Source organism: Anopheles merus, chromosome 2L, assembly GCF_017562075.2.
Source record: "Anopheles merus strain MAF chromosome 2L, AmerM5.1, whole genome shotgun sequence".
Taxonomy (NCBI): Eukaryota; Metazoa; Arthropoda; class Insecta; order Diptera; family Culicidae; genus Anopheles; species Anopheles merus.
The window spans coordinates 44,110,350-44,127,885 of record NC_054083.1 but is presented as its reverse complement, the minus strand read 5'-3'; the positions used below and the strand labels follow the sequence as shown (position 1 = coordinate 44,127,885).

Genomic DNA, 17,536 nt, shown 5'->3' with positions numbered 1-17,536 from the left:
TGTGTGCGTATACTTTTTTGCGATTCGCGCAACAAAGCGATTCCAGGAGGGAGAATATTCCTCGTTTAGGGCGTGAGTGGACGGAAAATTTGCGCGCAAAAAGGGTTACACACACCACCACTCTCTACTACGATTGACTTTATTTGATATCAAATATATTGAACCGAGCAAAAATAAATATAAATGATTAATGTATTTTTTTTTCTTCTGTTGCTGCTACTGCTCCGTATTCGGAACAATAATCACCACCGCACCACCATCATTAATATTAAGCTGTAATCTCCATTGTATTATCGGTCCCCCCCCCCCCCATACACTCTGCTACACCGATGTACAATGTCGTTGAAGTCGTCAATCGGCGTCTTACCGTTCGCGCAACCACAAAGAAGTTTCAGGCGCGGTGTGTGTTCCGTTGGTGCGTATGGCCTTCTTCTGCCTCCGTCATCGTCGTCGTTGGTGGTGTCACCGGGCGTTTCTGGTCTGCCTCTGCTGGCTCGCAGCTCTACTGTTCCGCCCACTGGACGGGGCGGGAAATCTGCTCACAAGCTTCGAGGTGCAGCATGGCTACATCTATCCGCCGGCCGTAACGGTGGCGGAAGGGGAAGTGATGCATCTGCGCCTGCTCGTCCCGATGCAGGAGGGTGATCGGTGCCTGTACCGTGAGCCCGGCTCGCCTACCGACATCGATGTGCATGGAGACAATGGTTCGAGCAGAAGAAGGACCGAGCACAAATTGCTCCGTTTCGGTGACGCAGAGTGCAGCATACGGGTCAATCCGGTGCATCGGCGTGATGGTGGGTTTTGGCGATTGACGCTTGTGCGCGGGACGGAGCGTATCCGGGGCGTCACGATGGTGGATGTGATTGAGCGTCCGGCCGTGCCGGAAATTGGCGCGGGCAGTGGGGCCGTCAGCTCGTTCGCTGAGATCAGTCCGGAGCGTACCGAGTACTGTTTCGTGCAGCGACAGAGCAGTACGGAGGGCGGTGGCGATGGTGTGGTGGTGCCAATGTACGAACGGTGCCATCTGCCGCTGAGCGAAACCGACCCGACCGGGGCCGGGGTGTGGAGTGTAATTGCCGGCGTGCAAGGACAGATGCGCGAGATGAGCTACGGAATACACATCGAGAATAAAGGTAGGGAGCCATAATGGCCGGTGTGGTTGGGCACGTGTTTTATCACCCAATTTCGAAGGTGGTCGATAATGATTAATCTCCACGCGCCACTGTTAACACCATTGTTTCGCGTTCGCTTTCTTTCCTTAGAGGAACAAATCGTCACTGCGGTCGACAAAGAGCTCGACTACCATGTGCTCTCCTGCACGCTGCGCTACACCAAGCTGATGCTAAAGTTCTGTCGCTTCGTACGGCTCGCGGACGGACTCGGGCTGAACGTCGTACCGGGCATTGGCACGCCGCGCTACGGTTACATCGGGGCCGGCTTCGAGCGCAACGAGTGTGGGCTGGAAATTCTCGGCCCCGAAGGGCTGGACAAAGGCACCTGGAAGTGTTTGCTCGGTTATGGCGATGAAGCGCTCACGAAAGTGACCGGCGCCATCGTAGACAACTCGGACACTAGCCCGCCACTAGCGATCGTGGGGCGGGACGTGACAGCAACAGCGCAGAACGGCACAACCGCCTCGCTGCTGTGCAATGCCAACAAACCGATCGATTACTGCTGGTTCCGGGGACCGCACGGCCAGTTCTACTCGCTCTCGGAGAGTCTCACGCACGGTGACGGTGCTCCCTACTGGTACAGTGGCATCGCGCTGTCGATGGGTGAGTGTGGCATTACGTTCGCTGCACTGGTAGCTGGGGAGCATGCAGGCCGGTGGCACTGTTACGTCGGCAATGGGCACGTTTCAGCGCTGGAAGTATCGGCCAGCTTTGAGGTGCGCATTTCGCCCAGCCAAATCATTTCGCCGGCGGGGGATCGGGTCGAGGCGGTGCTCGGGTTTCCCGCCCTGCTCGGCTGCGATTCGATTCCCCGCGGTACGCCGCTGCAGTACTGTCGGTTCGTAACGCCGGCCGGGGAAGCGTTTAGCTTGAATGAAAACGTAACGACCGAACGGCCAGTGTTGGGCCGGTTCTACTCCAACCCGAACCACAATCTAGCCAAGGGGTCCTGCTCGCTCGTGATTGCCGCGGTGCGGGAGGAAGATTTCGGCCAGTGGATCTGTGCCGGGAAGATTGAGGGTCATCCGGTGGAACACATTTACGGCGTTTTGTTGCACAACCGGGACGATGGTGGACCGTCGGGAGGGGAGGATGAGGATCCGACGGCCACGGGAGGCACACTTTCGGCGGCATCGATCAGCGGGATGGTTGTTGGGGCGGTGGCCGTCGTTGGTGGTGCGGTGGCCGTTGGCTACTGGCAGTTCCGGAAGCGGCTCCATCGGCAGACGGTTGCCGCGAACGAGGAAATTCAAATGCGGACGCTGGAAGAGCGGCCGAGAATAAGCGTGTTAAGCACGAGCATTAGCGAGGGCAGCAGCAGCACCAACAGTCAGACAGCTTTGTAGTGCACAAAAGGATTCGTTTATATTTGAAAATATTGTTCAGTGTGGGGTTCTTCTTTTTCTTTTAAAACTAATAAACTCAAATCACGTACGTCGCCGTAATGCTCTACAACTTAATGCTTTCCTTTCGCATCTGAATGTTGCGCAGCAGACAAATGTCGGACATTGCAAACTGGCGGCCGCTCGGTGTGTTCAGGTCATACAGTCTGTAAGAGAGAAAGAGAGAGAGAGAGAGAGGAGCAGAAGAAAGGCATACATTATTAAAGGGAATTCTTAAGTACATTGCTAACCTAGTAAGTGGCTTCTTTCAAGACAAATCACTATGCGCTAGTGATGGGTCATACGACTCCACTAACGGATCTACCAAGAGTTGGGTGCAACTAGGCAGGAATCGATTCCGACCTGTGGATACAACGAGTACAGTAGGTTCAGCAAAACATATGCGATTCCGACCCGTGGGTGCAATAGGTGCATACGAGTTCAATAGGTTCAGTAGGTTTGGTGATTTCAATAGGATTTCTTCATTGACCAATTTGATTATCCTAATCCAAGTGACGATTGTTTTATCCTTCCAAATCCTGCCACGTCATAGGGACGTCACACCAAGCCAACCGTAAGCACACAAAGTTTACGCGTGATTTGTATTTGGGAGAGCGTAAACGCCCCGTCAAAAGATTATAGGGTTGTATGTCTGAAATCCAATTTACGCCAAAGTTTACGCTTCGTGTGACATCCGTATCACAATAAGAATTTACCTGGAAACCCGATCAATCCAATCCGAGCGGATAATAAGTGTAAAATTTCATATAAAAGTAGGCCTTCCGTCTACATACATAGGCTTCTCAACCATTGGATCAGAAGCAACTAGCGGGAAGGTCTGGCTAGTATGCAAAGTGTAAAAGACTTGGTTCAAAAATCCACCGTTTGTTTCTCCTCCGCTACGATCCTGCGACTCATGCTGAGGGCCAATCCATCGCGTAACATCCGCCTGTAACAATGCGAGTTTAGTAGCCTTTGATAGGTTTGATGGGTGTCTACGATGATTGATTTGATGGGTGTTTGGATTGGAATCTCACAGGGATCTGAGGCTAGGTGACGGACTCTCCTGTCTGCTCTTCGACATCGCCCTGGAAGGTGTCATTCGAAGCGCGAGGCTAGACAACGACATCCTTGGTACGATCATCTCTCCAATTTCTTGGCTTCGCGGATGACATCGACATCATCGTCAGGACAACTGGGAAGGTGTGTGAGGCGTAAACCTGACTCAACCGCGAAGCAGCAATAATTGGATTGATAATCAATGCGACGAATACGAAGTACCTGCTGGACGGAGACTCAGACCATCTGGGAAGCAGTGTGTTAGTTGACGGTGACAATCTCGAGGTAGTAAAGGAGTTCCGCTATCTCGGGACGGTCGTAACTTCGGACAACGACATCAGCAGCAAAATCCGGAGACGCATTGTGCAGGGATGCAAACGTGCATACTTCACCGACTGCTGAGAGATCCAGAAGACTTCGACCCCGCACGAAATGTGAGATATATCGCACATTGATTCGCCCGGTGGTCCTTTATGGACATGAGTCTTGGACCATTGGAGCAGAGGATGCAAACGCTATGGGCATGTTTCAACGACGCATCCTTCGGACCATCTCTGGCGGTGTGTTCGAGCATGGAGCGTGGAGGAGAAGGATGAACCACGAACTTGCTGAGCTGTACGGCGAACCGAGCTTCCTGACGGTGGCGAAAGTTAGGAGGATACGATGACTGGGGCAAGCCGGACACATGCCCAACCAAGAAGGCTTCCCCAGCGAACTCGATGGCTGGATCAGGTGAATCGAGATCGGGTGTCTACATGGATGAGAGGCTTCAACCAGGTACCGAGCATCCTGGAGAATGATTGTTGACCAGGCCATGTCACACCGACGTGCTCTATCGTTAGCAGGCCAACAAGAGAGAGAACTCCTATGAACCTACCGGACTCGTACGAACGTATCGAACTCGTTGTACCCACGGGTCGGAGTCTCATATGCATTGACAAACCTACTGAAACCCACTGAATCCAAAATTATAATCCGGAGCGCTCCGGGTCGCATTTGGATGGTTCCGACCCGCCCATCACTAGTATACGCTTTCTCGACATTAATCATTTATTGCTAATCGTAATCGATCGACAGTGTGCAAGTGTGCGTTTCTACCACCTACCCAACGCCCAAATCAATAATCGACCTCAAAGCTAACATCAAATCAATACAAGGCTTTTATGGGCTCCCTCCTTCTTTCCGCTGCTGCTGCTGCTGCTCCTCGTACAGTGCTATCGCCATCTCCTTGCACCGACGACGCAGAACCTTCCCGGACGGTGTCATTGGCAACTCCTCGACAAAAAACACTCCCCCACGGAGCCGTTTAAAATCGGCCACCACTTCCGCCAACCCATCGACAATGTCCTGTCCCGCCAGTATCGTCCCCTCCTGCTGCCGTACCGCGAGCGCTACCGGCAGATCGTTCCCCGGCACCGGAATCCCGGTAACGCACACCATCAGCACACTGCCCGCAAACAGTGCCATAATCTGCGCCTCCAGCTCGCTCGGTGAGACCTGATACCCGGCGTACTTGATGATGTCCTTCCGGCGGTCGACCACAAAAAACAGCCCCTCCTCATCGTACCGTGCAATGTCGCCCGTATGAAGCCAACCCTCCCGGTCGAGCATTTGCGCCGTTTCCGATGCGTTGCCGTAGTACTCGAGAAACACAAACTTTCCCCTAACCAACAGTTCACCTTCTTCCCCGGCCGCCAGGCAATTGCCCTGTTCATCCACCACCTTCGCCTCCATGCCAGCGTTCAGCGTCCCAACCGCACCCGCTTTGTACGCTCCGGCGGTCGCGAAGCATCCGCCACCGATTTCCGACAGTCCGTAGCCGACGATAAACTTTGCCCGCCGCCGTGGGAGATACTTTTCGAACGAGCTTTTCAGCTCACCGGACACGGCACCGCCACCGCACAGCACGAGCCGCACGCTGGAAAAGTCGGCCATCCCGATCGTGCCCTCCCCGAGCAGCGCCAGCGCTTGTGCCGGCGGCATGAACAGGGTCGTGATGCGGTACTGCTCCACCAGATCGATCAGCAACCGGGCGGAGAAGCTTTGGCGCGTGATAATGCGCGCCGCCCCGGCGGTGGTTGCGTTGAGCAGTACGCCCAGCCCCGACACCCAGTAGAGCGAGCTGAAGCACAGCACTCGCTCGCAGTCGGTCGCTCGCCACAGGTTGGCGGTGTGCGCGATGCAGATGGCGTGCGAAAGGCAGACGCCCTTGGGGAGGCCGGTCGTGCCGGATGAGCACAGTACGATGGCAAGCTCGCGGGCAGGATCTTCCACGTGTTGGGGACTAAAACAGAAATTACACGTTACCTTTCTCTCTATCTCGCTCTCTGTGCACTCTCCCAAGCGGAAATACTCACACGAAACACTCCTCCAGCCCGGTCGGCAGCAGAAAGTCATCCACCGTCGGGTACCCATTCACGCGCTTGCCAATCACAATCAGCTGCGGCGCAATGGCAACCGCTTCGAGCGCTTGCTTCAGCACCGGCACCAGCTCACCATCGCAAATGACCGCTTTCGGCGGAACCGTACGCAGCATGTGCTCGTAATCTTCCGCCCGAAAGGTAGGATCGAGCGTATTGAGCGGAATGGCGGCCATAAAGCAACCGAACACGATCGCCGCCAACTGGTCGCCGTTGCGAGCGACCAGTGTGACGAGGTCACCGCGCGCCAGACCACAGCTCCCGGTCAACGATTGGGCGAACCGGATGCAGCCAAGGTGCAGCTGCTGGTACGTGAGCGACCGGCCCGTATCGGCACTGATTTGAGCGATCCGGGTCGGGGTGCGCGCCAGCAGACGGTGCAGCAGCTCCCCGAGCCCTTGGGCCGGGTTGTACAGTGGCGCTACGGGTGAACCGTGCCAAATTTTCGTCCGCTCGTCAAACACCACGTGCGACATTGTTGACGCGAATTGTACGATTGACTGTCTGTTCGGAACAGCAACAAAATCATATCGCAACGATGCATTAAATATGTATCGCTGCACACATTCTAGTCAACGAGCGTAAGAATTCCCCTCTAGCTGATGATTTTCCGTAAGCAAACAAGCAATTACCCGTGCTGTTGCAATTTAGCTATTAAATATTCACCCTGAGAACCAACTCCAAGCATTCTTGGGCATGTGGCACGTGATATGCAAATTGCAACCTTCTTCCCCACTCTAACCCACACTCTGCGGCAGCTACATACCTCAGGATGAGTCCCACCGTCATCTCATCGGTGGCGTTGATTTTCAGCAAACTCTGCACCAACCCGTTCGGCAGCAGCTTCAGCACGCACATGATCCGCTCCCGGCCACTCTCGACCAGCAGCGAGAGGAACTGAAACACAAAGTACACCTTCGGCGACAGCTCGTCCGTCGCGATGTGCTGCGCGAACGTGCGGAACAGCGTCTGCAGGCAGCTCTGCAGCGGTTCCTTCAGCGTTGCGATCGATGCCGCCTCCGAGGCCCAGGCAGAGGCCGTCGGTTCGAGGGCACTGTCGAGCGAAAACTCTGTACCGCTGGCGCCACCGGCGCTGGCGGCTTCCGTACAGCCCACTCCCATGCCGTCCAGCTCGATCTTGCGCAGCTTGGCGCTGGTGCACAGTGCGTCGAGATCTTCCAGGTCGGAGCTGGCCGTGCCGCGGGTGCGCTTTTTCGTCGCAGTTAGGGACGTCTCCATGGTGACGATGATGCAGTAGACGCAGAGCTTCGCCAGCACGCGTGACTGAGGGTCCACAATCTCGGGCGTTCTACGGGGAAAAAGTGAGAAATATTAATGTTTTGGAAGAAAAAGATCAATTGATGACTTACTGTGCTTTGCTGAGCAGCATCATCGGCACGAGCTGCGACAGCAGCGCGATCGTACACCGCTCAATGTCCAGATGCATGATCGCGAATATAATGTCCATCGTTTTGTTCAGGTCGCGCACGTACTTGCACACAAACAGCTTGCCGATCAGCTTCTCCACCAGCCAGGCTGGTCCGCAGGACTGGAGCAGCGTGTCGAGCAGGAAAGTCGTCTCGATCGGCAGCCAACCCCGTTCGGCGATCGCTTTCCACGCCTCCTCGAACTGCTCCTCCAGCGGCAGATGCGACACCACGTGCTGCTGCTGGCTGGGAAAGAGCGCCCGCAGCTTCGGGTTGACCTGCGGCGTGCGGAGAAACTCCTGCTGCATGCGGCGCACGATCTGGCCCATCAGCCCGAACCGCTCCTTGCAGTAGTCCTGCTGCTGCCACTCGTCCGCCAGCGGCCCGGCCAGCGCACTGCACAGCTGCTGCACCATGTTCATCGGCTTCAGCTGCTCGTCCTGCCGCACCATCTGCATGTACGCGCACAGCCACGACGCAGCACAGACGGCAAACGTGCTAAAGTACGCCTTCAGCCCGTCCAGCATCTTCTTGATCTCGAGCGGGGCGATCGATTCGCTTTCCCACGCCATCAGCACCTGGTGGACGAGGGCCGGGATCGTGTAGCAGATGTCCTCCCAGCGCAGACTGGACGCTTTCAGCCCGACGTACATGCCCTCGCTGTTGTTCATCGCCATGATCAGCTCCTCCAGCACCATCGGGTCGGCCTGCTTCACCATCGTCATGGGCGATTTGGTCTTCTTGCGCTCCACCATGTAATCGCGGACCCACTTCTCGAAGAAGCTGTTGCCGCCCTCCGCCAGTATCACGTCCGACCCGTAGCTTTGCGCGATGCTGGCCAGTATCATGAACGACACGTCGAACAGTGCGCTGCGCGTCGTCGGCGCCTTGCCAATCTCCGCGGTCGTCGCCTGCTTCGCGTAGTCGTTGCACTTCAGCAGCCCCGAGATGAACGCCCTAAACTTGCCCTCGACGGACGCGACCGACAGTACCAGATCGAGACTGTTGCCCGTCAGCACCTGGCACAGCATGGCGAGCAGTGCGTCCTGCACCTTGCTGCAGTCGGTGCTGAGCGCCTTCAGGATGCCCGCCAGCGGCGACTCCACGCGAAACACAAACTTCAGCATCATCGTGAGCGGCGCACTGTTCGCGTCGAGCTTGTGCAGCCCGGCCGTGACCGGTTCGCGCAGCGCCACCAGCTGCTTCACGTGCGTGTCCGTCAGCAGCTGCAGCTTGACCATTTCCTTCAGCAGACACTCGACCACGTTGCAGGCACACTTCATGTCCATGTAGTCGAGTACGGGCGTGTCCTGGAGCAGCAGCTCGAACGCTTCCAGCACCTCCACGCTGTAGGTCGCGCTGGTCGCCTCGTCCTGCTGCTCGGCGCCGTTCGTTTTCGCGTGCAGCTGGTGCAGTATGTGGGGCACCTTGATGAAGGCGAACGCGCACAGCAGCGACTCCTTCGCCGTGCCCTCGACGTTGTTCAGCGCGATCAGGCAGCCGCGCATCAGCTCGCAGTACAGCCGGGCGTACGTGAAGCCCTTCAGCCGCTTCAGGTTGATCAGCTGCGCGACGTACTGTTGCGTGTCGCACATCGGGTTCAGCAGCACCTCGATCGCGATCAGCGGCTGCAGGCTGTACGTGATCGGCTCCACCTTACCCCCATCGAACGGTCGCATCTCCAGCGCGTCCACCTCGAGCAGAACGAGCTTGCGCATGCAATCCGTCACGGTGAGGCTGTTCGCGTTGCCACCGCCCACGTTCGCCACGTACCCGGTCGTGAGGGTGAGATTGCTGATGCCATTGAAGCGCTTCTGCAGCGCTATGAACAGCTCCGGATCGTCACACTTGCCGATGGACAGCACGCCCAGCAGGAACGGGTTCTCCACGATGCGCTCCAGCACGACCGCAACGCGCTGCACGACCTCCTCCTCCTCGGGCTGCAGCGTGCGGTCCTCGGCGTACGACTGCAGCACGCACTCGTAGATCTGCAGCAGCCAGTGGACGAGCGAAACGGTCGCCTTCGTGAGGATCGCTTCCTCCTGCTTGCCTCGGCACGTCACCCCATCGATGATGGACTTGAGGAAGTCGAGCAGCGCGATCAGACAGTGGTGCTTGTCGAACTGGTCGTACTTGGCGATGCGGTTCAGCACGGCGGCGTGGGAAATTAGGTGCGCACACAGCGAATGCTTCAAGTAGGAGAGAAATAGCTGGAAAGGGGGAAATAATGAGATTGTTAAAAAAAGGGACAAATTGACGCTTTTCCTTCGGGCTTACCATATTTGCTCCCGATCCAACCACCGCCTGCTGTATGATGGCGTCGGCCAAATTGTACACATCGCCACTAACACCACGGGTGAGAATCTGAAAAGATACGCAAAATCACGCATAATGAAATCGCAGCAACCAAAGCAGTAGAAAAACACCATCTTTCCCCGCACAACAGGTATGGCGGACAAATTTCGTCTCGGATCCGGGCTGATACGCCTCATCGGTGGCGCTAGGGGGAAAAAATTCTCGTTCCCATCCGGCGACAAATCGGCCGACAAGCAGCCATCCTCCAAATCAACGGGTAAAACGTCCTCCAAAGCATTGCCGCCACCCAAAGTGACACCGCCCAAAGATTTCTACGCCGTGCTTGGTGTGAGCCGTACTGCTTCCTTCAACGAGATCAAAAAGGCGTACTACGAGCTGGCCAAACAGTTTCACCCGGACCGGCGAACGGCGCAGCAAAATAGCAGCTCCACCGCGAAGGATTCGACGGCAGCGATGGAGAAGAAGTTTAGCCAAATTACCGAAGCGTACGAAGCGTTGCTGGTCGAGGTGAAACACCGCACCGAAACCGTCGTTGACCTCAACCCCAGCCTGTACAGGGATTTGCAGAAGAAGCACATGTTGCTGCCGAAAAACGGGCAAAGCGGCAACACCGCACCACCGACCACACTGATTAACGAGCTCAACTACGAGGATGTGGTGCTGACGCTCACGTTCAAGGAGTCGATCGAAGGAACGGTCCGCGAGCTCACACTGCCGATCGGCGTCAAGTGTGACCGATGCTCGTACACCGGCACCCAGTCGGCGCTCGACCCGGAGGGTCTCTGCAGCATCTGCCACGGTACGGGCAAGCAGGAGTTTCACACGGAAAGTGGCAAGCTGCTGATGCCGTGCAAGTTCTGCAACGGTTCGAAGCACACGCCGCACAAGATGACCTGCCCCAAGTGTCATGGGAAAGGGATTGTAATGAAACAGCATCCCCTCACCGTGAGCATCCCAAAGGCGTCCCAGCACAAGGACCGGCTGAAGGTGCGTATACCGGGTCTGCAGCGGCAGCTGAACGTTATCCTGCACGTGCAGGACCAGGGCCACTTCCGACGCGCCGGTCTAAACATTTACTCCACCGAGGAGATCACGATGCTGAAAGCGATCCGGGGCGGCGATCTGTCCATCCGCGGCATCAACGGGATCTTCAACGTGTACCTCGAGCCGGGCACCCAGTTCGGGACGGAGCTGCGCATACCCGGGAAGGGGCTGCGGGACGAGCTCCACCAGGACGTGGGGGACCACATACTGACGCTGCAGATCCGGCTGCCCCGTACGCTTACCCCCCGCCAGCTGCAGCTGCTGGAAGAGTTCGAGCGGGCGGTCCACTGCGATGCGTGATGATCGGTGATGTCCGCTTACCGTTTTCACGTTGATGCCCCACTGGCAGTCGGTCCAGCGCTCTTTCCACGCGCGCAGCAGCATCAGCTTCAGCAGGGTCGTTTTGCTGGTGGTTTTCGAGTTGTCCATTATCATTTCGAGGCCGTTTTGTTTTTCAATAAAAAATCTCCGGTAGAAGATGCTGGTTTCGCTGGGGTTTTGGCCCGTTGTTTACATGCACACTACTGTCACAAGGTACGCACACACACACGCCAGCGCCACGCAGCTTTCGCTTTTGTGGAGGGGAGTCAATTGTGTTTACGTTCCATCGTCCATTGCTCGGCTGTGTGGAAGTAGGGGAAGGCAAGATTATTAGAGCACAACAGGTGGGAGACGGTTTTATTTACTTTTGATGTGGTCGCATTCTGCTGAACATTTCCCTCGAATTACATTTAAACACGACGACGAAGGGATGTTAGAGTAAAGATAGAAGATTTTGTGTTTATTTTCAATACAAGCTAATGCGCATTTCACAGAGAGCGTACACTGCTAACGGTACGGATGCACCTGGTTGGCGGACTTGATGTTTGTTTTGATGCCGGACGGCATTTTGCCCATCGGCGCATTGCCGGACGGGGAAACGGCACTCATCGGCGAGCCCTGCCGGATCGCGGGTGGAATCATCACGCCCGCCCCGGTCGGCGGACCCACTGGTGCGGTCAACCCATTGCCCAGCCCGACGGCAGCCACCAGCGCTTGCGTGTCCGCCATCGAGCTGGTCTGCTGGATGCCGGGCCGGGTGGACGATTCATTCTCCCAGTCCTCCTTCGCCTTGCTGATGATGTCCCACACGTGCGATATGACCTTGTTGTACTGGGCAACCTGTTTCATGCTTGCCTCTACGGTGAGATTGTTCGCCTTTGCTTCGTGTGCCGCCTGCCGGCTTTCCGCGCCCGGGTCCGGCTTCGTGCGCAGATAGTCCGGAGCGAGATCGTGCGAAAAGATCGGCACACGGCCTTCGGTAAGCTGCAGCAGCGCTTCGTCCCGCTCGGGCGTTAGCATCAGCGGCAGCACGGTCAGATTGCGCAGTGGTGTGCCGATTTCCGTGCTTAGAATTTTCATCAAACCAGTGAGCTGAAGAGGGTAGGGAAGTTTGTTAACTAAGGCACTCTATTTGAGGGGTAAAAGCACGAGTCAGCCGCCACACTTACATGGCTGGATATTAGTGCAAAGTTGTCCAGAAACGTGGGCCAGTTAATCGTCTCGTATTCCGTCTCCAGTCGGTGTATCATCACGCCAATCGAATGTTTCAGGTCGTTCAGCCGGTTCAGGACAGCCTCCAGCAGCATGTCCAACTGCTTTTCCTCGCGCTGCATGTTGCGTTTGGTTTGGTGAATCCTTTCTCACAGTTTAAAACACGAGCATTGCTCGGGAATGAGACTTAAATCAAGATTTTTGGTAGGAAATAGAGAATGCAACGCTCCCGTGCAAGAAACGTAAACAACTTCGTCGATTGTTGCTCTTTCTTTTTTTTTGCTGCTATTTGACAACTTTGGATCTGTCAACTTGTATGGTGTTAATAGGAGGTTAGCTCAACACATCGACATGTTTACTTCACTGTGCGCTATTGTTCTATTCTAGACAAAAAAAAATTTGTAAACGTTTTATGGAATATTTAGATCTGTTTCAAAATTTCTATTTTTATTTCAAATAAAAAACAAAGGTTAAATTATCATCATTCTCCATTTCTGACCATCATTCATCATCCATCTCTGACAATCAAAGCCCAACCGTCGTTTCAGCTGACTTTTCAACACACACACACACACATCCACAGCCCATAACCGTACGATTTTCTGCCCTCTTCTCATGCGCACCATACACTCACACACAGCCCAGCCAGTCACAACAGAACAACACACACGATCGTCACGGAAATAAGTTCGCTCGGAAAATTCTGCATCGCCTGCACAGGAGGAAAAAAAGATTGTCCACCTACGTGCTCTAAACAAGCGAAGTACATCGCCCTAACCCTCCGCCAAATCTTGTATCCCCCGCTTGTGTGAAGTTCGCGTTATTCGTCTCATCATTCCCGTCCAAACGACGGGTCCAAGTTCAACAGTTGTGCGTATCGGTGTGTGCCAGGGCCAGTGGAAGGAGCACTAAAAGGCAATAACAAAAACGGCCGAAGAGACTACAAGGGAACAGCGCAAAAACAAAAATCTCCAAAACAGACCTCCCGAGCAGTAGCAGCTGCGTGCGCGCGCTTGTGTGTGTGTGTGTGCGTGTTTATGATCGCGATTGGTTTGCGCGATACTGTGTCAGCGAAACCTGTGTGTGTGTGCGCGCGCTGTGTGTTGTGTGTATATTGCTTTGTGTTTGATAAACTCCGCACTCGTCCGCGCATCCACTTTTGTTTTTCTTTTCCGCCACCGTTCCCTTATCGTGAAGAGGGTCTCCTCGCGCAAAGCAAATCGCGTAGTTGTTGCAAACAACAGTGGTGCGAATAACAAGCTCCCTCGTCCTCCCTCCTTTCCACCCCACACACACACATACACACACACACACTCAATCAAAAGGAAGATTCCATTCCCCGCTTCTCGTCCGGAGATATCGCGGCCCCGCGTGTCGGTACCTTCTTTACCTACGCCACAACCCTGTAGCGCGTAGTTTGGTGCGGATTTTCAAGGTTAGTAGTGTGTGAGCGCTAGGAAGGTCCCAAACCCCCCCGTACAAGCGAAATCGGTGTGCTTCTCGGTTTAAAGAACCCTTCCCTTCGTTCGGAGTGCGTTCACACATTCGTTCTCAATTGCTGGTCGTAGAAGAAATCGCCCTTCGCTGTGACGGTGTGTCAGTTGGTACATCGGTAGAGTTGCATCAGCTGTTTCCGAAATAAGAAATTGGTCCTCCCGTCAACGGTGGCGAATTTGCAGCGATAATAATAATAACATTACAGCGCCACAACCGCCGTGTTTGCGCTCTCCCGTCCGTCTTCGGCCTTGGACATTGGTTCCGCCCGCGAGCAAGCCAAGCATCGGCACCCATACACACTAACAAAGAGGGAAGGTGCTCGCTGTGTGTGAGAGAAGGCTGCACGCCGTGAATCAGCGAACAAACCCAGCAACGCGAAAAACGTCCGCAAAGTTCCCTGTATGTGCCATTTTCTTTCAATTCCAGTTCCAATCAGAATCAAACTAGAATTTGTCACACATTTTCTTTTTCCAACAGCAGACGTCACCAGCAAAGACCGCAACACACACAGCCTCACCCGAGCGCAAGAAAAAGAAAGCCAAGGGGGAAGCGATAGGGAGGAAATAAACAAAGAACCCCAATTCGCCTACTCGGACGCGAGCCTGTATCTGTTGCGGCAAGCCATGAGCCTTCTGGCGAGAACCGATATAGACGCTGGAGGGTTTTTCGTCAACTTCAATCAGGATTGCTCGTAAGTGTTTTTGTTTTTTTGTTTTGTTTTGGTGTTTGCGCATTGTTTTGCTAAACTTTACACCCATTTCCAACGCACAGGTCGTTAGCGGTTGGCTCCAAAAATGGGTACAGTTTGTTTTCGCTCAACTCGGTCGACTCGAACCTGGACCAGATCTACACCAGCCTGGCGGAGGACATCTGTCTGGTGGAGCGGCTTTTTAGCAGCTCGCTCGTTGCGGTCGTTTCGCTAAATGCCCCTCGGAAGCTAAAGGTACCCATCTTTCCCTCCCCACGTTTCTCCTACCGAAATTCACTAAACTCCACCCATTTTCCACCATTGGCAGGTGTGCCACTTTAAGAAGGGCACGGAAATATGCAACTACTCCTACTCGAACACGATCCTGGCGGTGAAGCTGAACCGCTCCCGGCTGGTCGTCTGCCTGGAGGAGAGCCTCTACATACACAACATCCGCGACATGAAGGTGGTGCACACGATACGCGACACGCCGCCGAACAAGACGGGGCTTTGTGCGCTCGCCTCCGACTCGGACCACTGCTACCTGGCCTACCCGGGCAGCGCGACCGTCGGCGAGGTGCAGATCTTCGACGCGGTCAATCTGCACGCGAAAATTATGATCCCGGCGCACGATTCCCCGCTCGCCGCGATCGCGTTCAGCCAGATCGGGACGGAGATAGCGACGGCCAGCGAGAAGGGCACCGTCATACGCGTGTTTTCCGTGAGCGACGGCTCGAAGCTGTTCGAGTTCCGGCGGGGCGTGAAGCGGTGCGTCTCGATAGCGTCGCTCGCGTTCAGCACCTGCTCGAAGTATCTGTGCTGCAGCTCGAACACGGAGACGGTGCACGTGTTCAAGCTGGAGCGCGTGTCGCCGGAAACGAACGATGAGCAGGGCGCAGGTGAGGCGTGGTACGGCAAGATTAGCAAAGCGTTCACCAACTATCTGCCGCTGCCGACGCAGGTGACGGACGTGTTTTCCCAGGGGCGTGCGTTTGCGGCCGCCCTGCTGCCCGTGCCCGGGCTGCGACATTCCTGTGTCATAACAACGATTCAGAAGGCGCTAAGGTAAGACCAGTGGGGATTTACGCAAAGGGTAGAGAAAATGTAAATTCGCAAAATTTCGCTTCCAGAATGTTGGTCGCTTCCCAGGATGGATATCTGTACGTCTACCAAATACCGACGGAGGGGGGCGAATGTCAGCTGATAAAGAAGCACGATCTCAGAAATATCGAACTCCCACCGAACCCACCGAGAACGGGTAAGAAGAACAACGATCAGCAGCGATGGATTAAGGGAGAGAAGCTAATGTTTGTTTTCCCTCCCACCAGAATCAGTGCCAATTGGTGTACCAACGGTGGTGCCGTCCGGTGGCTCCAGCTATGCGGCCACCGTCCGCGGTACGGCAGGCAGTAGCGCCGGTAGTGGTGGTGGCGGTGTTGCCGGTTCCGCCGAAGACGAGCAGCATGACCAGCAAAAGCAGTAATAGTTTGACCCAGCCGAGACGTTACATTGCGACGTTGTTACGCTCGACGGTGTAACCAGCACGATCACGGATCACGCATCATCCGGAAGCTCTCTTCATGTTCACAACTCCGCTCGCTGCATCAATTTCATGTGGCTTTGTCGTTGCAGCAGCAGACGATGGAGATACGTCGCCGGTGTCTCACCATGCGTTTGATGATGTCCATCTGCTCCTGTTCGGTACATGCTAAAAGCAAACGTTTCCCCGGGGTAAGAATATATGCATCATGCAACAAGAAGCAAAACAACATACAACACTAAACGATAACACTTGTAAAAAAGGGATGTGGTCTAGTAGCCAACATCCACAACACCCCGGCTGTGTGGGCGATTCGAAGGCTGTAAGTGTGCTTGCTCTCCCCGGGTGGGCGCGTGTGCTTCTCCTGCTCCACAAGCCCGCGGGAGAGAAATGGAGCATCAATGTGATAGAAAGCCGCACACAAAATCACACCCGAGTGAAGGGAGAGAAAACCGTTTGAACTTTGCACATTGCTATTGGATCTGTTCCATTCGAAAGCTTACAATTCGTACACGACCTTTTCCCTCTTCTAACACGTGCAAGCATCTCCGAGGGGTTAACATTACAGTTTCCTCTTGTGCAGATGGTAAGCAAATTGCATGAAACGTTCAACCCAGTAGATGTTAAATGCAATACATATACACACCGAAACACACATACATATATATATCGCTAATGTGGGACCCTTACTCAGATGATTAAAACTAATCCCGTTTTACCTTAGTGAGCTTCGTTTTCCAATGCATCCCGTTGCATCGCTAGTACCACATACACACAGAACCAGATTTCTTTTGCGTTGTGCTGGGAGAAGGGTATGTACGTAGTGCAAGAAACAGTTAGACTTTATCATTTCGTTCGATGTAGTGTAGCATAGCTGGAAAAGAAGGTGTATAAAAACGGGAGTTTCCGAAGGAGGCGATAAAGAGCGACGATAGAAGATAGGAGATAGGAGAAGAGAGAGGGAAGGAAAAAAACACTGAAAACTGTGTGCTTTGTGTTGCTTGGAGGCTGTAAAATGAGGAAAAAATAAGATAAAAAAAAGTATATTTGATCGTAAGGGCTTAATCGGTTAGCAGTACGTCAATGGGAACGAAAGTGCAGCGAGTGGAAAGGGTAATGTTTTCCGGGCTTAACAAGGCTGGAAATGAAACAAAAAAAAAGGTAGAGCCACGGGCAGGGGGACACTCGGGACACCGGAGAAAGCGAGAAGTCGGTTAATTAAACTTCTACAAATCGTAGAGTTTCATCCATACACTTGAAACACTATCCCGAAACAAAAACAAAAAAAAAACGTTCTCCGCTGCGCTGAACCCTTATCGCGGTGGGGTAGATGATCAGTTTTTCTAGACCCGTTGATGGTACTGAATTTAACTTGATTTATCGATAGTGTGTAAGCAAATCAGCCACAGCAAAAAAAAACAATTGATCAATAAAAACAAAAACCAAAAAAAAAACTTT

The 17,536-nt window shown here is 54.2% G+C and overlaps 6 protein-coding genes across 7 annotated transcripts; 3 read left to right on the top strand and 3 right to left on the bottom strand.

The window, feature by feature from the left end:
• Positions 1-369: 369 nt before the first annotated feature.
• Positions 370-2,622, top strand: LOC121593227. The gene is made up of 2 exons (XM_041915426.1): positions 370-1,133; positions 1,263-2,622. Exons 1-2 carry the CDS (start codon positions 422-424, stop codon positions 2,516-2,518), a joined length of 1,968 nt encoding a protein of 655 aa, XP_041771360.1. The 5' UTR covers positions 370-421; the 3' UTR covers positions 2,519-2,622.
• Positions 748-11,364, bottom strand: LOC121593225 (mediator of RNA polymerase II transcription subunit 24). The gene is made up of 5 exons (XM_041915424.1): positions 11,142-11,364; positions 9,738-9,824; positions 7,404-9,670; positions 6,800-7,342; positions 748-2,721 (listed from the first exon to the last, which is right to left on the bottom strand). Exons 1-5 carry the CDS (start codon positions 11,253-11,255, stop codon positions 2,622-2,624), a joined length of 3,111 nt encoding a protein of 1,036 aa, XP_041771358.1. The 5' UTR covers positions 11,256-11,364; the 3' UTR covers positions 748-2,621.
• Positions 4,065-6,787, bottom strand: LOC121593228 (4-coumarate--CoA ligase 3-like). The gene is made up of 2 exons (XM_041915427.1): positions 5,971-6,787; positions 4,065-5,897 (listed from the first exon to the last, which is right to left on the bottom strand). The coding sequence occupies exons 1-2, from the start codon at positions 6,507-6,509 to the stop codon at positions 4,775-4,777; spliced, it is 1,662 nt and encodes a 553-aa protein (XP_041771361.1). The 5' UTR covers positions 6,510-6,787; the 3' UTR covers positions 4,065-4,774.
• LOC121593231 (chaperone protein DnaJ-like) lies at positions 9,831-11,299 on the top strand. Its single transcript, XM_041915432.1, has one exon. It carries the CDS (start codon positions 9,909-9,911, stop codon positions 11,118-11,120), a length of 1,212 nt encoding a protein of 403 aa, XP_041771366.1. The 5' UTR covers positions 9,831-9,908; the 3' UTR covers positions 11,121-11,299.
• Positions 11,365-11,574: 210 nt separating the features above from the next.
• On the bottom strand, positions 11,575-12,756 carry LOC121593236 (mediator of RNA polymerase II transcription subunit 8). Its single transcript, XM_041915438.1, has 2 exons — positions 12,311-12,756; positions 11,575-12,233 (listed from the first exon to the last, which is right to left on the bottom strand). The coding sequence occupies exons 1-2, from the start codon at positions 12,473-12,475 to the stop codon at positions 11,649-11,651; spliced, it is 750 nt and encodes a 249-aa protein (XP_041771372.1). The 5' UTR covers positions 12,476-12,756; the 3' UTR covers positions 11,575-11,648.
• Positions 12,757-12,949: 193 nt separating this feature from the next.
• On the top strand, positions 12,950-17,352 carry LOC121593230 (WD repeat domain phosphoinositide-interacting protein 2). 2 transcript variants are annotated; one of them, XM_041915431.1, is made up of 6 exons: positions 12,950-14,249; positions 14,331-14,541; positions 14,622-14,793; positions 14,867-15,603; positions 15,669-15,796; positions 15,867-17,352. In XM_041915431.1, the coding sequence occupies exons 2-6, from the start codon at positions 14,474-14,476 to the stop codon at positions 16,019-16,021; spliced, it is 1,260 nt and encodes a 419-aa protein (XP_041771365.1). In that variant the 5' UTR covers positions 12,950-14,249; positions 14,331-14,473; the 3' UTR covers positions 16,022-17,352. The 2 variants fall into 2 exon arrangements, with proteins under 2 accessions (XP_041771365.1, XP_041771364.1); XM_041915430.1 differs by having other exon boundaries at positions 14,328-14,541.
• The last annotated feature ends 184 nt before the right edge of the window (positions 17,353-17,536 follow it).